This window comes from Mastacembelus armatus, chromosome 24 (assembly GCF_900324485.2).
Source record: "Mastacembelus armatus chromosome 24, fMasArm1.2, whole genome shotgun sequence".
Taxonomy (NCBI): Eukaryota; Metazoa; Chordata; class Actinopteri; order Synbranchiformes; family Mastacembelidae; genus Mastacembelus; species Mastacembelus armatus.
The window spans coordinates 1305923-1330203 of record NC_046656.1 but is presented as its reverse complement, the minus strand read 5'-3'; the positions used below and the strand labels follow the sequence as shown (position 1 = coordinate 1330203).

Here is a 24281-nt window from a genome sequence, read left to right as displayed (position 1 = left end):
ACCATCGGTGCACTGAGTTCCCCTACCCTAACCCCCTCCCCCTTCCATTCCCTTCCCTTCCCTTCCCTTCCCTTCCCTTCCTCTCCTTCCACCTCACATGTATATTCCACCATTGAATGTCACTAACCTTGTGCTCTCTCTCTTCCCTAGTTTGTTCTCTCTCCCTCTCTCTCTATTCTCTCTCTCTGTACCTTCTGCAGGTGTCCCTGGTCCTAGAGCTGTATATCGCTGATGTGAAGTTACTGGCCCCACCAACCTGCAGTGTCTATTTGTTGTTTATTGTTGCTGTTCTTTTCTCTCTGCTCTATCCACTCACCCCAACCGGTTGAGGCAGATGGCCGCCCAAACTGAGCCTGGTTCTGCTGGAGGTTTTTTCTTCCGTTAAAGGGAGTTTTTCCTCTCCACTGTCGCCAAGTGCTTGCTCATAAGGGATTTGTTGGATTGTTAGTTTTTAGTTTTTGTAAAGTGCCTTGAGATGATTTGTATTGTGATTTGGTGCTATACAAATAAAATTGAATTGAATTGAATTGAATTGAATTGCAAGTGATATTAATGATTACAATGAAAAGAATTATATAAAGGGCTTCAGTAAATGTTCTATGAGTGGGGTTATATTTTATTTCTGAGGCTGGATTTTTAATTTTTTGAGGGGTGATGATTTTTACAGTACATATAGTCATATAACCATAACACGAATTTATATCCCACACAATGCTTAAATCATAGATAACTTAGGGTAACTGTGATGGTTAGTAGTTTATTCGTGATTATCATTATACGGACTGGATAGTACATTTCTGGCTCCCGCCTTCTGCGGGAGCCAGAAATGTACTGGACACATTATTGAGTGTACTTCTCTGCCCCAACAATGTCCTTGTGGCTGAATAGATTGCAATCAGAGTAAGCTGTATCACCATGTACCACATTGTGTCAACTCAAAACTTTTCAATTGCTCTGGGGCAGTGGGACTCTGGACCTGGACTCTGTTAATACTTGCTTTTAAGTCTAGTTATGTTTGTTTTAAAAATCAAACTGAGAGCAAATGATCTTGCCATAACTCAACAATGCAATTTTACACCACAGCACAACTCGGGCTACCATATGAGACACTCAAAATGAGCCATGCAATCATGATTATCATAAAAATGTCTCAACAGAGACTCTGGGACACAGAGACCAGAGAGATCCAGGGATATGCAAACAGAAGTTGAACAAGCATTACAGATTTGGCCACTTAACAGCTACACCCATTCAAACATTTCCCCATACATTTAAGTCATTTACAAACATACACTTGAAATTGAGCTTTCAAATCTGATGTTTCATTTAGGAGTATAAGGGCAGGAAAGAAACAAACACAAACAAAAGAAGAGGTTGACAATGTCCTTGGTGGTTTGGGGTCTAGTGGTCTAGGACTTTCAGCCCTATGCCCTGCAGTATGTCTCCCTGACATCCCAGTGTGATGTGCCATGGGTGGAGACTGACTTAGGTCGTTATCATGGAGGGATCAAAAACTACAGTAGATTGGTAAAATAGGAAATAAGACTTTTCATTTCCCTACATTTATATAGGTTAGGTTATCTGGTGACTTACAGCCATAGGTGTCAAAGTGAGCATGAATACTTGTTTGTGTCAGCCCTGTAACAGACTAGAAATCTATTGCCTGCCTCTTGCCCACTGTCAGCTTGGACTGGTTTCAGCTCCAGCACAATTGTCCACAGGTCAAGCAGTATAGATGATGGATAGATGGACAGATTGATAATGCAGACCAAGGATATGTTCAAATTTGTTATATATAAGTTTAGCTGAGAAAATAACATAATAGTGCCTTATGAAATACCCTGCATATTACCTATAGACTGATTTTATTCTGATAAATTCATGACCCACCAAATGCAATTTACTGAAATGAAACAATGGCACTTGACACACTGGAACTTGGGGGGAAAAAAAGGAACTGCCACAGAACTGCCATAAAAAATGACAATAATGTTTCTGCTTGAGATGACCTGGTCTTCAAAGTGATGAGTATTCATCAGCTACTTTAAAAAATGGCAAGTGTTTAAAAACGCTTTAGTTGAAATTAAAGTCAACCTTAGCTACTGATGAGAAACTTCCTAGTACTGCTGCTCACTTTCAGAGAGTTACCTCAACATTTCTCAATTACTTAGTGTCTGAAAGAAGAAATAACTTTCAATTCAGGAGATTTCACAAAAGCTTGTGACTCACCCGGAACATCTTCTCCACTTTGGCAATACTCTTGACAAATATGGTACCTAGCTGGTCCCCAACACCAGCCAAAAGGAATCCAAACAGCGGGATGCCGAATATTGCATACACAATGCAGAAAATCTTCCCCCCCTCTGTGCTTGGGGCAATGTTACCATAACCTAGAAGAGCAAAAGCAGGCAAAAAGTTGTTTTACAGCACTGCATAGGGCAAACAGAAGCATTTAATTTACTTACCCATTGTAAAGGATTTACTTTTATAAGAGGCATACTGAATGTTTTAAATATCAGAAACATTTCCCATATATATATTCCCCTATTATTTGGTTAATCTGTCATCCCAGCAAAAGACATATAGTCTATATTTCTAGTCCAAAACAACTATATGTCATCAACTACCATGCTGAGTGGGTTAGAACTCTAACAAGTAAAAAACAGCCCTGAATTTTTTTTTATTAAGCTCGAGTGATTTAACTGGACTGACTTCATTGATGTACAGGTATATTCCAAGTCCCATTAACATCACATTGGATGTGATTATTTTACAAGATGCATATTGTATGTTTTAAATATCGAAAACATTTCATATATTGTCATCTCCAACAGAAGAAACATGGTTTATATTACTAGTACAAAATGCACCCAGCCTCACCCAGCAAAGGTAAAGTCAGGCCTGAAACATTTAACAAAAGAAAGCAGCACCACACTGCTTTTCAGATTACAGATTATTCAGATGAAGTCACTCTCAAAGCCTTATGGCTTGTAGTCTGCTGTTAGTCCGGCATTAAGAACATCTAATTTAAAAGACGTTAGGAGATCATTGAAGGTATAGTAAATCATGAATGAATAATTCATACAGTCTTCCTTAAATACCATGAAACTTAGTTTACTGTGTTACCTTTCTGTATACACTGTGTTTATATGTGTTTCAAATTTTCAAACATATATACCATATTTTCTCTTTCTCTTCATTGCCTCCCTGTAAAATCCAGAACAAAATTTAAAATCCTTCTTCTTACATACAAATCCCTTCATGATCAAGCTCCTTCATACCTTAAAGATGTCATAGTACCATATTATCCCTATAGACCACTTCGCCCTCAGAGTGCTGGTCTACTTGTGGTTCTGTTACATGTACCATGTATTGATTATGTGTGTGACTCTATTTGCAGGAAGAGGAGGTGTGTCTGCTGGTCAACCCGTGGTGAATTGGTGCCTTTATAAGGAGAGTGGGACCTTAGATCAGTGGCGTCTCAGACGGTGGCCCGGTAGGTATGATGGAAGGGATCCAAGGAAGAACTTGGCTCCGCCTCCTGTTTGTCTGTGCTCCTGCTGCTGTTTAGCAATCTTGTGTTTGTGCCATTAATGAACTCTTCTTTATTAGACTTAGTAAATGTATCTCTGGTATCAGGCTACGTACCACAGGCCTTTAAGACTGCAGTAATCAAACCTTTACTCAAAAAGCCTAGTCTTGATCCAGGAGTCTTGGCTAATTATAGACCAATATCCAACCTGCCATTTATTTCTAAAATCCTAGAAAAAGCTGTTGCTAAGCAGCTATCAGACCACTTACACAGGAATGAACTATTTGAAGATTTTCAATCAGGATTTCACACATCATAGTACAGAAACAGCACTGTTAAAAGTCACCAACGATCTTCTCTTAGCCTCAGATAATGGACTTGTTTCTATACTCGTCCTCCTAGACCTTAGTGCTGCATTCGACACCATTGACCACAACATGTTATTACAGAGACTGGAGCATGTGACTGGTATCAGAGGAACAGAGTTAAAATCGTTCCAATCCTATTTATCGGACAGATTCCAGTTTGTTCATGTCCATGATGAACCTTCCACACGAACAAAAGTTAGTTATGGAGTTCCACAAGGCTCTGTGCTAGGACCGATTCTGTTCACCCTGTACATGCTTCCTTTAGGCTATGTCATTAGGAAGCACTGTATTAATTATCACTGCTATGCAGATGACACTCAGTTGTATCTATCTATTAAACCTGTTAACACAAACCAGTTAACCAGACTTCAAGCCTGTCTAACTGACATAAAGGCCTGGATGACCAGTAACTTTTTACTTTTAAACTCAGAGAAAACAGAAGTCATTGTATTTGGGCCAAAAATTCTCAGAAATAACTTTTCTAAAATTATAGCTACTCTAGATGGCATAGCCCTGGCCTCCAGCACTACTGTAAAAAACCTTGGAGTTATTTTTGACCAGGACATGTCCTTTAACTCACACATAAAACAAATCTCTAGAACTGCCTTCTTCCACCTGCGCAACATTGCCAAAATTAGGAACATCCTGTCTCAAAATGATGCAGAAAAACTAGTCCATGCAGTTGTTACCTCAAGGCTAGATTACTGTAACTCATTACTATCTGGATGTCCCAGTATCTCCATAAAAAGCCTCCAATTAATCCAGAATGCCGCAGCCAGAGTCCTGACAGGAACTAGCAAGAGAGATCATATTTCTCCTATATTAGCTTCTCTTCATTGGCTCCCTGTAAAATATAGAATAGAATTTGAAATCCTTCTTCTCACATACAAATGCCTTCATGATCGAGCTCTTTCATACCTTAAAGACCTCATAGTACCATATTATCCCAATAGACCACTTTGCTCTCAGAGTGCAGGTCTACTTGTGGTTCCCAGAGTTTCCAGAAGCAGACTGGGAGGCAGAGCCTTTAGTTATCAAGCTCCTCTCCTGTGGAACCAGCTCCCAGCCTGGGTTCAGGAGGCAGACACTCTCTGTACTTTTAAGGCTAGACTTAAAACCTTCCTTTTTGATAAAGCTTATAGTTAGGGCTGGTTCAGGTAACCCTGAACCATCCCTTAGTTATGCTGCTATAGGCCTAGACTGCCCAAGAACTCTCCATCAGTGCACTGAGCTCCCCTACCCTACCCTAACCCTCCTCGCCTCCCTCCTCACATGTATATTCCACCATTGAATGTCACTAACTTTGTGCTCTCTCTCTCTGTCATCTCACTCTCTGTACCTTCTGCAGGTGCCCCTGGTCCTGGAGCTCCACCAACCTGCAGTGTCTATTTGTTGTTTATTGTTGTTGTTCTTTTCTCTCTCCTCACCCCATCCAGTCGAGGCAGATGGCCGCCCAAACTGAGTCTGGTTCTGCTGGAGGTTTCTTCCATTAAAGGGAGTTTTTCCTCTCTACTGTTGCCAAGTGCTTGCTCATAAGGGATTTGTTGGGTTTTTTGTAAACTGCCTTGAGATGATTTGTATTGTGATTTGGCGCTGTACAATTAAAACTGAATTGAATATAAAAGTTAGACTCTCAGAAGGATTCTCAAAAACAAACAAAACCAAGTGATCTCAGGGAAACATCCTGGTAAAATAAAGGAGGTAAAAATGGGAAATGGGATAATGGGTAATGTGTTATTTACATACATCAACATAATGTGGCAGGAGTGTAAAAAACAGTCCAACTTTTGTCCACTTGTGGTAGTAAAATGACATGCCAGACTTGCACATTAACATTAACATTATATGTTAATATATACATATAATAATATATTCTCTCAGATTTGACTGATCTATTCTCTCTTAGAAATGTAAATAAAATTACTGTATACACAAGTGTTTTTTTTTTCTTCACAAAATGATCAAGAAAACAGCTAAGAAAAAGCCATAGCCACAGTACCTATGGTTGTGATGACAGTTCCAGCAAAGAAGAAGGCACTACCCAGATCCCAATGACTGGAGTTATAGGAGGTGTCACCGACAGGATTCACTCCGGCATTCACAGCCTCCACAGAGTGCTGGAGAGCAGACAGAAGTAGATACAAAATCTTGGTTTCAGTCTGGTTGTTGAGGATTGTGTCTTGCTTTGGATTCAGCATCTTGCTGGAATTTGCAATTCTTCTCTTTTTAATATCTACTGGGTATTGCAGGTTAAATCCTAAATCATAATTACAATCCTCTGTTTACTGCGGATGTACAGTAGATACTGCTATAGTTACTGCTGCTACCCTTCTGGGGTTTGTTAGAGAAATGTTCCCCCCACGATCCCACACACACACACCTCTGTTCTTTCAACTTTCAAACTTTTTTCCTCAGTTTAATTTACAACTATTGACTATTCTTGTGACTTATACATCAAATGACAGTGGAGAGTACCCGGCCTTCTTGGAGTCTCTAGGAGGGGTACTGCAAAATGCAATTAGGGACTCATCATTCTGCTGGGGGACTTCAACGCTCACATGGGCAATGACAGTGAGACCTGGAGGTCTGTGAATGGGAGGAACGGCTTCCCCAATCTGAACCCAAGTAGAGTGATGTTACTGGACTTCCGTGGTAGTCACAGTTTGTCCACAAACACCATGTTTGAACATATGGATGTCCATAAGTGCAGTTTGCATCAGGTCTCCCTAGATTGGAGGTCAGTGAATGACCATAGGTCATTTCATATGACATATGGCCATATTTTCTGGACACTCGGGTGAAGAGAGCTGTCAGCTGAACATCACATGGTGGTGAGTTGGATCGGCTGGCAGGGGAGGTACCTGGACAGACCTGTCATGCATAAACACATATTCAGGGTGTGTTGAGAACATCTGACAGAGGCCCCTGTATGAGAAGTCTTTAACTCTTTAGACAGAGTTTTCGACACTTCCCGGGGGAGGCAGATGATGTCCAAATGGACAATGTTTTGTGGCTCCATTGCTGAAGCAGCTGAACGGACCTGTGGCCGTAATGTTGTTGGTGCGTGTTGTGACAGTATTCCTTGAACCTGGTGGTGGACACTGGAAATAAAGGATGGAGTCAGCCTTGTTGGCTTGCGGGAGGCAGCTGACAGGTATCTACTGCAGCATGGGTGGTTGCAAAATCAAAAACTCAGGTGTGGCAAACCATCCAGCAACTCAGGAAAGGAAAGCTGTGTGCTACTCACACTGTGTATACTGGTGAGGCGTGCTATTGACCTAGAGTTGAGAATAAAGTCAAATGGTAGAAGACATACTTTCTCAATCCCATTGACACACCCTCCATAGAAGAGGCAGAGACTGTGGACTTGGAAGGGACCTCAGCTATCAGTGTTGCTGGAGTCACTGAGGTAGTCATGCAGCTGCACAGTGGCAGTGAGATCCCCCCTGAGTTCTTCAAGGCTCTGGATATTGAGGGACTGTCCTGGCTGACACTATAATATCATGTGGACAGTACCTGTGGACTGGCAAACCAGAGGGGGTGATCCCACATTTTCCAGAAGGGGGAAGATAGGGTGTGTTCCAACTACAGGGGGACTTCCCTCCTCAGCTTCCATGGGAAATTCTATGCCAGGCTACTGGAGAGAAGAATTCGGCTGATTGTCAAACCTATAATTCAGGAGAAACAATGTAGTTTTTGTCCTGGTCATGGAACACTGGACCACCTATATACCCTCACAAGGCTCCTCAAGGAGGATGTGGCTCTGTTGTCCGGGGCAGTTTGCAGCCAAATGTGAAGTAGCCAGGATGAAAATCAGCACTTCCAAGTCAGAGGCCATAGTTCTCAGTCGGAAAAGGGTTCATTGGCCCCTCCGGGTTGGGGGAGAGCTCCTGTCTCCCTCAAGTGGAAGAGTTTAAGTATCTTGGAGTCTTATTCACAAGTGATGGAAGGATGGAGCATAAGATCGATATTGTGGCATCTGCAGTTATGTGGTTGCTGTACCGGTCCATTGTGGTATGGTTGTAATCGGTTGATCTATGTTCCTACCCTCACCTACAAGCTTTGGACCAAAAGAATCAAATCTTAGCAACAGGCAGCAGAAATTAGTTTCCTTTGCAGGGTGGCTGGGCACTCAGAGTTAGAGTGAGGAGCTCAATCATTTGGGAGGGGCTTAGGGTAGAGCTGCTGCTCTTTCACATCATGAGAAGCCAGTTAAGGTGGCTTAGGCATTTGTCTCAAATGCCTTCTTATATCATACCATCCCAAAAGAGCACTTTGCTGGTCTACTTGTGGTCCCAGAGTTTCCAAAAGTAGAATGGGAGGCAGAGCCTTTAGCTATCAAGCTCCTCTTCTGTGGAACCAGCTCCCAGTCTAGGTTCAGGAGGCACACACCCTCCATATACTTTTAAGGTTAGACTTAAAACGTTCCTTTTTAACAAAGCTTGTAGTTAGGACTGACTTGAACCACCCTTTAGTTATACTGCTATAGGCCTACACTGAAAGTAGAAACTGTCTCCTCTGTGCACTGAGCTCCTCAGACTTAACCCAGTTCTGCTGAAGGTTTTTTTCATTAAAGGGAGTTTTTCCTCTTCATTGTCACCAAAGGCTGCTCATAAGGGATTGTTGGGTTTGTTTTTGTTTTTTGCAAAGTGCTGTCAGGTGACTGTATTGTGACTTGGCACTATACAAACAAAATTTAATTCAATGTAATTCAATTGAAAAATTGAACTTCAATGGATGGGAGACTGCCTTGAAAGATTAGGCCACTAGACTCAGCCTTTGTGATAGCACAAAGGTCTTAGTGTCGGTCCTAAGCACAAGCAAATGAGAGGGTTGTGTTAGCAAGGGCATCTGTCGTAAAACAAGTCAATCATGTTTGTGAAAAAAAAAATTGCATGTATTTATTAGTGTTTACATTTTGGAGCTCCACAGGTTACTAGAAGTTAGCGATCATTGGCATGTTGCACTAGAGCAGGGGTTAGCAACCCATGGCTCTGGAGTTGCATACAGCTCTTTTATCCTCTGCAGTGCCTCTCTGTAGCTTTGAAAAAAAAATAATGTTGATAAATAATGGCTTTTTTTTCAGTTACATACATATTATTTTGGAAATTGCTGTGAGCTCATACCATTAACATTTAGTATTTTACTTTTTTGTTGATCAAAAATCACATTTTTTTTTAGTATTGTACATCACATTCTGCATGCATCACAGGTCTGTCAGGTGACCAATCATGAATTTTTGACCCCCAGTAATTTAACCATGGATAGATTCAAAAAATAGAATGTTTAATTCTTCATGGACAGAGTCATTTGGTTTTACTGCCAACAATGCTGGCTTATCTGCGTGCTTGATATGTGGTAAGAAGCCTTAGTTGTCTGGATCTGCACATGAGTGTGGAACGACAGGGTGGGAGAGGGGCTCTCCAGTGTGTGACTCAGTAGATTCCTGTTCTATGTCGGGTTTTCGAGACTTCTTCTTGAGTTCATGCGGGAAGTCGCCAGATTTTGGGTCTTCAATAGGGCAGTTGTGCTGTCACAGAATATACATCGCAATTTTGCATTCTTGCTGCCAAGCGTGACTGGCCTCAGGTTTCTTCATATGATTTCTACAAGGGTCTAGCTGGAAACAGCTGGGAAACTCCCAGCAACTCTTAATGGATTAATTTCTTTGGCTCAATGGATTGATCGCTGGGAGAGAACACATGAATCTTGGGTTACGCCCTGCCCTAGGACATCAGCACCTACTCTATTCAATTCAATTCAATTCAATTCAATTTTATTTGTATAGCGCCAAATCACAATACAAATCATCTCAAGGCACTTTACAAAAACTAAAACTAAAAACCCAACAATTACTCAATTACAATTCCACTTAAAGGACTGATGGAGCCATACTGGAGGAATTATCCCTATGTAAACCAGTTAGAGATAGTAATTATCTGTATTAACCAATGTATTTTAATATTGTATTTGTATCAGAATATCTGAATTAATGAGTGGTTTTGCCATTCAAGCCATTCAAGTCTTGTGTAGTTAAATACACCCTATAGGGCCTAATCAATTGTGTCACCAGGTGATCAATTTACAACTGTCATTGAATCAGTATTATGATGAAACTTCTGTTATAAATATTTAGTAGATTCTAAATAAGCACTGGTGTTTATTTAGTAATGAGTAATAGAAAAAATATTATATAATACATATAATAAGAATAATCAATAATAATAATAATAATAAATTTTAAAAACTATATACTGAACTATATACTAAAAATAAGAAAGTACCACAATAGTCAAGGTGGCAGTGAAGTAATCCCCTCTTTAAACGAGATCATCTGAAATCCACAATTTTGAACAAAGGATTAATATTTTCCCTCTCTGTAGTCTTACCTCCAGATTAGTTCTATGGCTTTGAATTCCTTCAGTTCCTGGCGACAGCATATAAAAGTTGAGACCATCCTTTGTTCTATCTCTTCTTCCACTCTCCTTACTTTTGCCCGTTTTTGAAATTTTTGCCCCATTTACTTTATCTTGTTTTAAGTACAGAAGTGTTTTTTGATTTTCTTAGTTCTTTTTTTCTGTTTAGTTTGTTTAATTTCTATAGTCTTCCCTCAGAATCAGTTTATGGATTTGAATTCCCTTGCCTCCTGGCAAATGTGTCCTGCATTTGGGTCCTCACCACTCTCACCACGAAACCCTAACAGAATGCTCCGGCCACAAACAGACCCAACGGACACCGAGGGGAGATGGCGCGAAGGGCTTCTTCGGCTGTTTATCGGCTGCCTGCAGACGTTATTATTATATTATTTTTCTATTTTTTTCTCCACTTACTTTTGTTTAATAACTTTGTGTGCAACTTTTAAAATATTTTTCTGCAATGTTCAAGTTACCAGTGAGACGTTAGATAGCAAAGTTTTTATGTTTTTCTGAATGATTAATTGAAGAGACATGGCAGCAACTCATCAGCCTAGCTGAGTTACCAGCAGCTAACATCGCCAGGCAGCCAAAACATCCACGGGCCCCTCTGACCCTCCGGGCGATGAAGAGGCGTTTCAGGTTTGTCAACCCGAAGCTCGCCTCGGGAACACATAGACTGAGCGACATCGTGGGGTACCGCCAGCCAGCCTGGATGAAACTGAATCAAAGTAGGCTACACCTGCCTCTTTCTATTCTCTGAATCAGCTGGTGTCTTAATTTCCCGCCACACCCAATAATTTTCCAAATTGTCCCCACTTATTAAGTAATTACAGTCGCTAATTCTTCTTATCAGAGTCGGTGATCAAACTACAGTGCCACTGTCTACTAACAATCAAAATTACCTGGAGGTAGATTAGTTCATTTGTTTTTCAGGGTATTTGCAGTAATATCTGAAGCATACGATTCTATCACTTATGTTTAGCTTTAATAAATGGGGGAAACCTCAATCCCTTTCTTCTGGTCTCTGTTGGTTGTGAAGCTATAAGGTCATTGTTGGGTATCAAACTCATTCTTCAGATTTACAAATTGATAACTGCATTCATATCACTTAAATGGCTAGTCCCAAAAATGAATTGGTGCTCTGAGGTAATTAAATAATAATTTTCATAAACGATTCATAAGAAAACTAATAAATTCAAAATCGCTACATAATTGGTGCCCCTTGTGTGAGGGGTATGTTTCACAATAACAGAAAACAGAGACAGACTGAATCCGTCATATAATTTCTCCCTTCCTCTGTGCAAACCACAGACAGGTAGAGCTCACACAGGAGATTCCAAAAAACTGCACAGTAACTTGCATGTGTTGCCGATGTGTGTAAGCATACAAGTGTTTTGCTCTGAAAAGCTGAAAATTTTGAACATGTGCAAAGCGTGCGCTTCACGCTGTACTGTTGTTAAGACACCTCCAGGCCGGTGGAGTGCGTTGTGAGCAAACTGTCTGCTGGACGGAAGTTTGTGTGTGTGTGATGTAGCACAGGGGAAGATGGGGCCAAGTGATGCACTAGCCGAAGAAATGGGTAGTGTCAAAGTAATGCGTGTTGGCCCACGTGGTTGTGTTGTGTGTCCCAACTCAACCTAAAGTGAGTCCTGTGGTAGATTTTATCTTTGTGTAACAGGGTTAGAAATGCAGTTTTTTTTTAAAAATAACTATTATTTTCAAATTGTGTTGTGAATTTTATTCATAATTTAATAATTTTGTTTAGAAATTGTGAATTTTATCATATTGAGCCATTTTCTTTTATAGTTATTTTTACTTGTTTTCTGGGGAAGTAATATTGATGCATATCGCCCCTTTTGTGCCTCATGGGTTTCCGTAGTTCTTCCCTTCCCCCCTCACAGTGCGGTTGCGCATTACTGAGAGTAAGTCGTATGAGAAATGCTGCTGACAATATTTGGCTATTTTCTTTGTAAAAAATGAACGTTTATGTTGTTATTTTTAATGTATGTTATTTTCAGTCAGATTTATTACATTACCACGTAATTTTTGTGTTGTTTTGACCGCTAATGTAAGTTTTTATAGAAGTCTTCGTTGCAACTGTTGGTGCCAAATGCCCAGCCGCAGACTGCTATATTAACGTAGCTCAGCAGAGATTTTAGCTGCATTTCTTCGTGTAAATTATTGTTTTGTGTACATAGGGGTCAGATCTGCATGACAGAAAAGAAGACAATTTACGTGTCTGTGTTATTGTCTTCTGCAGGTATGTTTTGTTTCAATCGTCATTCTTTTATTATTATGTTATCATCCAACCACATGCACCTTTCTCACATTGTCCACCTGGTGGCTCTGATTTACATTTTGTACATGATTTCTCATAGTTAAGTTAGAAGAAGTGTTAAACGTTAGAGACTTGTTATAATAGTGTGGGAAAAAGAAAAGTTTTCTAGTTTGATGACTCTTGTTAGAAATGTCTTCATCTTGCATAATTCTGAGGAAATATAAATATTTAAGACCAGACAGTGCGGTTGCGCATTACTGAGGGGGTCAGGTCTGCATGACAGAAAAGAAGACAATTTACGTGTCTGTGTTATTGTCTTCTGCAGGAGGAATAAAATTTTGGAAAACAGTCCTTGGCGTCACGTGTGTCTATGCCCCTATAAGTGGTATCCGTTACACTTGCTCTGTGTTCCGGGGGTATCGAAATTCCGCGGACGAGTCCCAGCTAAGAGCTAGAGTAGCAAACTGGCATCATTAGCAATTGTGCTAGCACTTCTTCTTTTCCTTTCGGCTGCTCCCTTCAAGGGTCACCACAGTGAATCATCTGCCTCCATTCAACCCTATCCTCTGTATCCTCCTCACCCACACCAACTATCCTCATGTCCTCCTTCACTACATCCAAGAACCTCCTCTTTGGTCTTCCTCTAGGCCATAGGTCACTAACAGGCGGACCGTGGTCTGGGTGCGGCGATATATGTAGAAAACAAAGGGAGAGAAACAGGCGAGTGAGACGGAGAAAGAGAGAGAACTTAGTTAATGAGAGAACATTATACATATCTACAGTCATACATATATGTTCAGTTGTATGTTACATGACAATAAATATTGTCAAAACGTTTTTGAATTTTATTGAATTCATTTGATTTGACAGTCAGGTATTGATTACATGCAGATGTTGATAAAACTACTAGGCTACTTAAATACATATCACACTAACTGTAGACATTATGATCTTCCGGACCTTTGCTTCAAGAAATTTTCTCTAACTGGACCTCTTTAAATTTTAGTTGAATACCCCTGCTCTAGGCCTCCTTCCTGGCAGCTCTAACCTCAGCATCGTTTTACCAATGTATTCACTGTCTCTCCTTTGAACATGTTCAAACCATCTCAATCTGGCTTCACTGGCTTTTTCTCCAAATCATCTAACATGAGCTGTCCCTCTGATGTACTCATTCCTGATCCTATCCATCCTCGTCACTCCCAGAGAGAACCTCAACATCTTCAGCTCTGCTACCTCCAGCTCTGCCTGCCTGTCTTTTTCTCAGTGCCACTGTCCCTAAACCATTCAACATTGCTGGTCTCACCACTATCTTATACACCCTTCCTTTCATTCTGGCTGACACTCTTTTATCACATGTCACACTTGACACTTTCTTCCACCTGTTCCAACCTGCTTGCACATGGCTCTTCACTTCTTTTCCACACTCTCTGTTGCTCTGGACTGTTGACCCTAGATACTTAAAATCCTTCGCCTTCTTCACCTCTAATCTCTGTAACATCACCATTCTACTTGAGTCCCTCTCATTTACACACATCTACTCTGTTTTACTGCAGCTAACCTTCATTCTTCTCCTTTCCAAAGCAAACCTCCACCTTTCTAGATTTTCTTCCACCTGCCCCCTGCTCTCATGTCACCTGCAAACATCATGGTGATGTTTGCACATCATGGTGTTAGGCGCCGAGCCTTGTTTCCTGTTCGTCTTATTTTGGTCAGTTCCTGTGTTCCATTTCTGTTCAGTGTTAATCCCAGGTAGCTTTGTGTTTCGTTTGCTCATTAGTTAGATTACGGTCACCTGTGTCCTGAGTTCTATATATACAGTGGGTATGGAAAGTATTCAGACCCCTTTAAATTTTTCGCTCTTTGTGTCATTGCAGCCATTTGCCAAAATCAAAAAAGTTCATTTTATTTCTCATTAACGTACACTCAGCACCCCATCTTGACAGAAAAAAAACAGAAATGTAGAAATTTTTGCAAATTTATTAAAAAAGAAAAACTGAAATATCACATGGTCATAAGTATTCAGACCCTGTGCTCAGTATTGAGTAGAAGCACCCTTTTGAGCTAGTACAGCCATGAGTCTTCTTGGGAATGATGCAACAAGTTTTTCACACCTGGATTTGGGGATCCTCTGCCATTCTTCCTTGCAGATCCTCTCCAGTTCTGTCAGGTTGGATGGTGAACGTTGGTGGACAGCCATTTTCAGGTCTCTGCAGAGATGCTCAATTGGGTTTAGGTCAGGGCTCTGGCTGGGCCAGTCAAGAACGGTCACAGAGTTGTTCCGAAGCCACTCCTTTGTTATTTTAAGTGTGTGCTTAGGGTCATTGTCCTGTTGAAAGGTGAACCTTCAGCCCAATCTGAGGTCCTGAGCACTCTGGAAGAGGTTTTCTTCCATGATATCTCTGTACTTGGCTACATTCATCTTTCCTTCAATTGCAACCAGTCGTCCTGTTCCTGCAGCTGAAAAACACCCCCACAACATGATGCTCCCACCACCATGTTTCACTGTAGGGATTGTATTGGGCAGGTGATGAGCAGTGCCTGGTTTTCTCCACACATACCGCTTAGAATTAACGCCAAAAAGTTGGTCTCATCAGACCAGAGAATCTTATTTCTCATAGTCTGGGAGTCCTTCATGTGTTTTTTGGCAAACTCTATGCGGGCTTTCATGTGTCTTGCATTGAGGAGAGGCTTCCGTCGGGCCACTCTGCCATAAAGCCCCGACTGGTGGAGGGCTGCAGTGATAGTTGACTTTGTGGAACTTTCTTCCATCTCCCTACTGCATCTCTGGAGCTCAGCCACACTGGTCTTTCGGTTCTTCTTTACCTCTCTCACCAAGGCTCTTCTCCCATGATTGCTCAGTTTGGCTGGACAGCCAGGTCTAGGAAGAGTTCTGGTCGTCCCAAACATTTTCCATTTGAGGATTATGGAGGCCACTGTGCTCTAGGAACCTTCAGTGCTGCAGAAATTCTTTTGTAACCTTGGCCAGATCTGTGCCTTGCCACAATTCTGTCTCTGAGCTCCTTGGGCAGTTCCTTCGACCTCATGATTCTCATTTGCTCTGACATGCACTGTGAGCTTTAAGGTCTTATATAGACAGGTGTGTGCCTTTCCTAATCAAGTCCAATCAGTTTAATTAAACACAGCTGGACTCCAATGAAGGAGCAGAACCATCTCAAAGAGGATCAGAAGAAATGGACAGCATGTGAGTTAAATATGAGTGTCACTGCAAAGGGTCTGAATACTTATGACCATGTGATATTTCAGTTTTTCTTTTTTAATAAATTTGCAAAAATTTCTACATTTCTGTTTTTTTCTGTCAAGATGGGGTGTTGAGTGTACATTAACGAGAAATAAAATGAACTTTTTTGATTTTGGCAAATGGCTGCAATGACACAAAGAGTGAAAAAGTTAAAGGGGTCTGAATACTTTCCGTGCCCACTGTATATCCCCTGTGTTCCTTTGTTCCCTGCCGGAGCATTGTATACTGTATGTGATGTGTACAACAGCCTGAGTCTCCCATTCCGGTCCTGTCTGCTTGCCCGCTGAACAGCGGAGATTATTTTGTATTTTCCTGAGCCCTGGACGATCCAGGGAGAATAAAAGCCTGCTGTGTCCTGCATTTGGGTCCTCACCACTCTCACCACGAAACCCTAACAGAATGCTCCGGCCACAAACGGACCCAGCGGACACCGAGGGGAGATGGTGCGAAGGGCTTCTTCGGCTGTTTATCAGCCGCCTGCAGATGGCCGAGGATTATTCGGAGCCAATGGTTTGGTGTGTCCAGCAGGAACGGGTGCTTCGGAGCGCCCTCCGCGAGACGCCGAGCGAGAGAGGACAGAAGGTTGGTCACCCCTTTTCCTCTTGCTGGAGATGTGTAGGAATCTGCCGGTCCCCTTCTCCGTTGCCCAGCTCCAGCCATTGTTTCCCGAACTCACAGCCAGTACGCCAGATCCCCGGTCTCCGGAGTCTCAGCCGCCAGATCCCCGGCGTCCCAGCCTCCAAAACCCCTCCGGCTTACCTCCGTGACTCTCCACGCCATACCGCCGACCATCCTGCCTGCAACACCGGTACTGCAGTCGCTTACGCCGGCGGAGGCGTGTGCCATCTGGCAGGAGCTGAAGGCAAAGCCCCTGGCTCCCTGGGACTCTGCCCCCAACGCTGCTGCCCAGCCCGAAAACCTCCTCGCTGCTTCCCAGCCCGAAACCCTCCTCGCTGCTGCCCAGCCCGAATCCCTTCTCGCTGCTGCCCAACCACCTAAACCTCCAGACCGGCTGCCTCGGTGCCGGCGTCGCCGCCGCCCTAAGAGGCAGAGTCCCGAGCCTCAGTGCACCGATGACGACATCCCTGCTGAGGCTCCAGTCCAGGTCTCCGTCCAGGTTCCCAAGCCTCAGTGCGCCGACGACAACGTCCCCGCTGAGGCGCCAGTCCCGGTCCCCAGAGTTCCCCGAGCCGCAGCAGCTCGAGCCGCCAGAGTTCCCCGAGCCCGAGCCGCAGCAGCTCGAGCCGCCAGAGTTCCCCGAGTCCAAGCCGCAGCAGCTTGAGCCGCCAGAGTTCCCCGAGCCCGAACCACAGCAGCTCGAGCCACCAGAGTTCCCCGAGCCCAAGCCGCCTCAGCCGCCAGAGCCCGAGCCGTCTCAGCCCGAGCCAGAGTCCGAGCCAGAGCCCGAGCCGCCTCAGCCGCCAGAGCCAGAGCCGCCTCGGCCGCCAGAGCCAGAGCCAGAGCCGCCTCAGCCGCCAGAGCCAGAGCCGCAGCTACCTGATGTCCCTCATACAAAACTCGAACATACTTCTCTGCCACTCCAGACTTCCTTATACAAAACCACAGCTCTTCTCTCAGCACCCTGTCATACGCTTTTTCCAAATCTACAAAGACACAGTGCAGTTCCTTCTGGCCTTCTCTGTACTTCTCCATCAGCATTCTCAAAGCAAATATTACATCTGTGGTACTCTTTCTTGGCATGAAACCATACTGCTGCTCACAAATGCTCACTTCTGCCCTCAGCCTAGCCTCCACTACTCTTTCCAATAACTACATTGTGTGATTCATCAGCTTTATTCCAATGAAGTTTCCAAAACTCTGCACAAATGGGCATCAGTACACTTCTCCATTCCTCAGGCATCCTCTCACTCTCCAAGATCTTGTTACATATCCCAGTCAAAAACTCTCCTAAACACTTCCATACCTCCACAGGTATGTCATCAGGACCGACTGCCTTTCCGCTCTTCATCTTCTTCAACGCCTTTCTCACTTATTCCTTACTGATCTTTGCTACTTCCTGCTCCACAACAGTCACCTCTTCTACTCTGTGCTCTCTAACATTTTCCTCATTCATCAACTCTTCAAAGGATTCCTTCCATCTTTCCATCACACTTGTGGCACCTGTCAATCCATTTCCATCCATGTCCTTAATCACCCTAACCTGCTACACATCCTTCCCATCTCTGTCTCTCTGCCTCGTCAACCTGTACAAATCCACATCTCCCTCCTTAGTGTCCAACTTGTCATACAAATTGTCATATGCCCTTTGTTTGGCCTTTGCCACCTCTACCTTCACCTTATGCTGCATCTCCCTGTACTCCTGTCTGTTCTCTTCTGTCCTCTCAGTGTCCCACTTCTTCTTTGCTAAGCTTTTCATCTTAACACACTCCTGAACTTCCTCATTCCACCACCAAGTCTCCTTATCTGCTTTCCTCTTTCCAGATGACACACCAAGTACCCTCCTACCTGTCTCCCTGATCACTTTAGCTGTAGCTGTCCAGTCATCTGGAAGAACCTCCTGACCACCCAGGGCCTGTTTCAGCTCCTCCCTGAAAGCCACACAACACTCTTCCTTTTTCAACTTCCACCACTTGGTCCTCTGCTCTGCCCTTGTCCTCTTCATCTTCCTCACCACCAGAGTCATCCTACACACCACCATCCTATGCTGTCTGGCTACACTCTCCCCAACCACTACTTTGCAGTCACTGATCTCTTTCAGGTTGAAACGTCTGCACAAGATGTAATCAACTTGTGTTCTCCTGCCTCCACTCTTATATGTCACCCTATGTTCCTCCATTTTCTGGAAAAATGTGTTCACTACAGCCATTTCCATTCTTTTTGCAAAGTCTACCACCATCTGCCCTTCTGCATTCCTGTCCTGCATATCAAACCTACCGAACACTTCCTCGTCACCTCTGTTTCCCTCACCGACATGTCTGTTGAAGTCTGCCCCAATCACCACTCTCTCACCACTAGGGATACCCTGAATATCCAGAATTTCTCCTTCTCTTCTAACTCACATCCTACCTGTGGGGCATAACCACTGACAACATTCATACCTTAAAGACCTCATAGTAGCATATTATCCTCATACAAGCTCCTCTCCTGTGGAACCAGCTCCCAGTCTGGGTTCAGGAGGCAGACACTCTCTGTACTTTTAAGGCTAGACTTAAAACCTTTCAGGTCGATTTGTGAAAAGTAAATCTATTCATGTTTTTGAGTGTTAAAGTGAATGACATTCCAGTTGAAAGTGGAATGTCCACCCCACACATTCAAGTTGGATTTCTTCTGACCATACATGTTTACATTTTAAGGTGCTTTTAACATACAACAGAACCCCTCCTCCCCTCCCTTGAGCCCTGTCAATTGTGTATACATTATAGCCAGGCATAGTTATTACAGCTTCTGAAGAGGATTGTGTTAACCATGTTTCTGAAAGACCAAGAAAGTCAATGTTAGAATTGCAGAGCAGATGTTCTAGTTCTTCTTGTTTAGGTGTCATACGTCATATGTTCACATAATTGGCACCACTGCTAAATGAATTTAGAGGACTTGGTGCTGGCTTATTGGATTCAAATCACAACATATTCCGGTCTCTGTATTCCGGTCAATGGTCGAGAGTGCTAGTGGGGGACATAGTGGGGGGTTATCCCTTTGATTTACTGGGTTAATACATCTTATTTAGTTCCAACCTGATAAAGTGGTTTCATTTTTGTAGATGATTGCTCTAATTTTGTTTGTGAGTTTAGTAATAGTTTTGCTTTAATTGAATGACACCTTTTAGTTTTAATCCCATTTGTTAAGTGAATTAAGTGGATTAGGTTGTATTATATAGAACAAGAATAATATATAAAATACAATATAATGAAATCTCTTTTTATTGTTTATTACAAAGTTTCAAGTTTGGGCATGTGATGTGTGTCCCAGGTTGTTTTGTTCAGTTGGTGGGGCAGTGAGCCTGCTAGGAGTCACAATGTTCACATCATAACACTGGCTTTTAGCAAATTGATGGGACTGTATGGGCAGTGTCACGTCCTGGCTCAACGGAAGTGACAAAGGAATAAATGAAACCAAGATTCAACTAAAGATTTAATAAAACATATGCAATGTATGTCACAGGAGTATGCCAAAAGCAGCAAATGACAACTCCAAAATACTCGTAGCTTGCTAATCAGAACGCATTCCAGTCCAAGGTCCAAACAAAAGCCAGCCGTCTCTGTCTCTGTCTGTTGGTGGTTTGTGTCTCCTATCCTTCAGTCTCATGCGAGGTCTCTCTTGTCCGTACGGGTACTCCCTCTTAAATCCGGCATGCCCCGCCCAGAACCAGAAGCCAGAACTTCATACTATTCATCACTAATAGAGGAAAATAAGAACAATCCCAGGTTTCTTTTCAGCACTGTAGCCAGGCTGACAAAAAGTCACAGCTCTGTTGAGCCCAGTGTTCCCTGAGCTCTCAGCAGTGATGAATTTATGAGTTTCTTTACAAATAAAATCACAACTATTAGAGATAAAATTCAGCAGATACTTCCCATACCTGCAATAAATGAATCTTCTACTACAGTAGCTCTTGAATCATCTGTAGGACCTCAGTTATGTTTAGACTGCTTCTCTCCCATAGATCTCTCTGAATTTACATCAGTAGTTGCTTCATCGAAATCATCAACGTGTCTCTTAGACCCCATCCCGACTAGACTGCTTAAAGACACCCTGCCATTAATGAACTCATCTTTATTGGACTTGGTAAATTTATCTCTAGTATCAGGCTACGTACCACAAGCCTTTAAGACTGCAGTAATCAAACCTTTACTCAAAAAGCCTAGTCTTGATCCAGGAGTCTTGGCTAATTATAGACCAATATCCAACCTGCCATTTATTTCTAAAATCCTAGAAAAAGCTGTTGCTAAGCAGCTATCAGACCACTTACACAGGAATGAACTATTTGAAGATTTTCAATCAGGATTTAGAGCACATCATAGTACAGAAACGGCACTGTTAAAAGTTACCAACGATCTTCTCTTAGCCTCAGATAATGGACTTGTTTCAATACTTGTCCTCCTAGACCATAGTGCAGCATTCGACACCATTGACCACAACATCTTATTACAGAGACTGGAGCATGTGATTGGTATCAGAGGAACAGCGTTAAAGTGGTTCCAATCCTATTTATCGGACAGATTCCACTTTGTTCATGTCCATGATGAACCTTCCACACGAACAAAAGTTAGTTATGGAGTTCCACAAGGCTCCATGCTAGGACCGATTCTGTTTACCCTGTACATGCTTCCTTTAGGATATGTCATTAGGAAGCACTGTATTAATTACCACTGCTATGCAGATGACACTCAGTTATATCTATCTATTAAACCTGTTAACACAAACCAGTTAACCAGACTTCAAGCCTGTCTAACTGACATAAAGGCCTGGATGACCAGTAACTTTTTACTTTTAAATTCAGAGAAAACAGAAGTCATTGTATTTGGGCCAAAAAATCTCAGAAATAACTTTTCTAAAATTATAGCTACTCTAGATGGCATAACCCTGGCCTCCAGCACTACTGTAAAAAACCTTGGAGTTATTTTTGACCAGGACATGTCCTTTAAGTCACACATAAAACAAATCTCTATAACTGCATTCTTTCACCTGCGCAACATTGCCAAATTTAGGAACATCCTGTCTCAAAATGATGCAGAAAAACTAGTCCATGCATTTGTTACCTCAAGGCTAGATTACTGTAACTCATTACTATCTGGATGTCCCAATATCTCCATAAAAAGCCTCCAATTAATCCAGAATGCCGCAGCCAGAGTCCTGACAGGAACTAGCAAGAGAGATCATATTTCTCCTATATTGGCTTCTCTTCATTGGCTCCCTGTAAAATATAGAATAGAATTTAAAATCCCTCTTCTCACATACAAATCCCTTCATAATCAAGCTCCTTCATACCTTAAAGACCTCATAGTACCATATTATCCCAATCGACCACTTCGCTCTCAGAGTTCAGGTCTACTTGTGGTTCCCAGAGTTTCCAAAAGCAGACTGGGAGGCAGAGCCTTTAGTTATCAAGCTCCTCTCCTATGGAACCAGCTCCCAGCCTGGGTTCAGGAGACAGACACTCTCTATACCATAGGTCACTAACAGGCGGACCGCGGTCCGGGTGCGGACCCAGAAGCGCCCCATACGGACCTGGACCTACAGCCAAAACAGAAGATTGTGATTTAAAACCTAACGGGGCGCTTTTATTTCCACCGGCGCAACTTTTTTAGACTTTACAGTAGTGGAAACGCACAGACCAATTGCATGCGAGTTAAGCCATTCCACGTGATACGACTCAGCCAATCAAGTCTGTGCATCCCAGGCGGTAAACATTACAACTCTACAGTGTAAACAGCGCTAGAAGCAAGTTACACATGAAAACAGTGTTGCCAACTTAGCGACTTTGTCGCTATATTTAGCGAGTATTCAGACCCCTCTAGCGGCACATTTTTTTTAAAAGCGACTAGTGACAAATCTGACGACTTTTTTTGGTGTTACTGGAGACTTTTGGAGACTCTGATGTGTCTGTACTGCACCGTTCTTACACTTCTCAATTTGCCGCAGTAAGACGGCAAATCAGCTGCAGCTGCGGGCCCCTCCCCCACCCCAAAGCCTTCACAGGTGGCCCAGTCCTCTCGCAGCAGTCCCTCCCTCCCAGCTGCAGTCACAGCAGGAAATGTTCACGCCTCCGCGTCCCGACTGCAAATGAATCGCGCGTGCGATCATGTATGTGTGTGATCTGTACTGATGCATGGCATAATAAAAAAATAAAATAAAATAAAAAAAAGTAAAATGTTCTTTGTCTAAAATAAATCCCTGCATTTGACTCAAACAGCCTCAGTCATTTACAGCAAGGCAAATGTATTTAGTTCTGAGAACTTATTAACTGCAGGCCGCCATGCTACATTATATGGCACAGTACAAATATTTTGAGTGTCCCTTATTCTGTCCCTTATTTCTTATAAAGAATCACAATTGTCTCTTACTTTCCATTTCTGAAGTTTGGCAAAAGCGTCCATCACAATTACAGCATGTGCCATGGAAATTACGACTTTTAGGACAGCCAATAGCTACATTCCTTACTGACGAGTTGGCAACACTGCATGAAAAGACAATACAAAGAAAAAGAAAGAGAGGGATACATGTAGAAAACAAAGGGAGAGAAACTGTAAAGTGAGACGGAGAAAGAGAGAAAACTTAGTTAAGAGAACATTATACATATCTACAGCCATACAGATATGTTCAGTTGTGTGTTACATGACAGTAAATATAATACAATAAATGAATTCATTTGATTTGTCAGTCAGGTATTGATTACATGCAGATGTTGATAAAACTACTAGGCTACTTAAATACTGACTGCACCATCGGTGCACTGAGCTCACCTACCCTACCCTACCCTAGCCTTGAGATGATTTGTATTGTGATTTGGCGCTATACAAATAAAATTGAATTGAATTGAATTGAATTGAACCAGGTGCACCGCATCCCAACTCACGGCTTCTCACTCCAACTTCCTGAAAGACAATCAACCAAACAAAACACCAAACAGCCACCAGATGGGGACCGTCACAGCAGGGGTTTGTATACCTGTGCCCAAAGCTTTGCTTGTTTCAGGTCTATGAGAAACTCGAATTGAAGTCAGTCCTGTCTGATGAGGACAGGGACAGTGTCGAGATCAGAAACATACACTCAATATTTGACTGAATGATATTGAATGAATGATATTTGACTTGGCCAGTGGTCCCGCAGAAGAGGGCCTGTGATGTGAAAGTGGTTCCTAAATGAACGCATGGACATTGAGTGAACAAGTTGTACCTGTTTACCTGTAGTGTCTCTCATCTTCCGTAATTTGCGAAAGAGCAGTGATGACATTAAGCTGACATCTGATGCAGTGTCCAGGTGTGCATAAGGCTGTCTCCATAGTGGGTCACATATGGTTAGGTTGCACAGTAGTTGTTAAAAGGGTGGTTCAGTCTGATTGTGGCAGTGGTAATGCCAAGTTCAGACAAGTGTGGGTCTGGCTGCATCTTTGAGGATGATCTGCATTCCCACTACATGAAGTGCACATATGGAGAGCACGCCCTTTTAGCCTTAGTGGCTGATGCTTCTTCAAGATAGAAGAACATCTCCTGCATCCTGCTGCACACATTGTAAGGTCTTAGCTTCCTCAAAAAAAATACAGTCTGCTGATCACCTTCATGTATACAGCTGTACTGTTAATCTTCCAGTTCGGCCTGTTGTCTAAGTTGACAACCAGGTACCTGTAGTCCTCTCTACATCACTTCTCAGGATGCAGTGGGGCTGTCAGACCATGCAATTAGTCCTGAAATTGATCACCATCTCTTTAGTCTCTTCTGCATTCAGCGAAAGGTGTCCTTCCAGCCCACTCTAC

The 24281-nt window shown here is 42.7% G+C and overlaps 1 protein-coding gene across 1 annotated transcript in view; it reads right to left on the bottom strand.

Moving 5' to 3' along the window:
* kcnk10a (potassium channel, subfamily K, member 10a) overlaps positions 1 to 24281 on the bottom strand; it is an 83522-nt gene that overhangs the window by 45394 nt on the left and 13847 nt on the right. The window contains exons 3-4 of the mRNA XM_026317955.2: positions 5900 to 6017; positions 2230 to 2390 (exon numbers count right to left, since the gene is read on the bottom strand). Of these exons, the coding sequence (XP_026173740.1) occupies positions 2230 to 2390; positions 5900 to 6017 (279 nt within the window). The remainder of the gene's footprint in view (positions 1 to 2229; positions 2391 to 5899; positions 6018 to 24281) is intronic.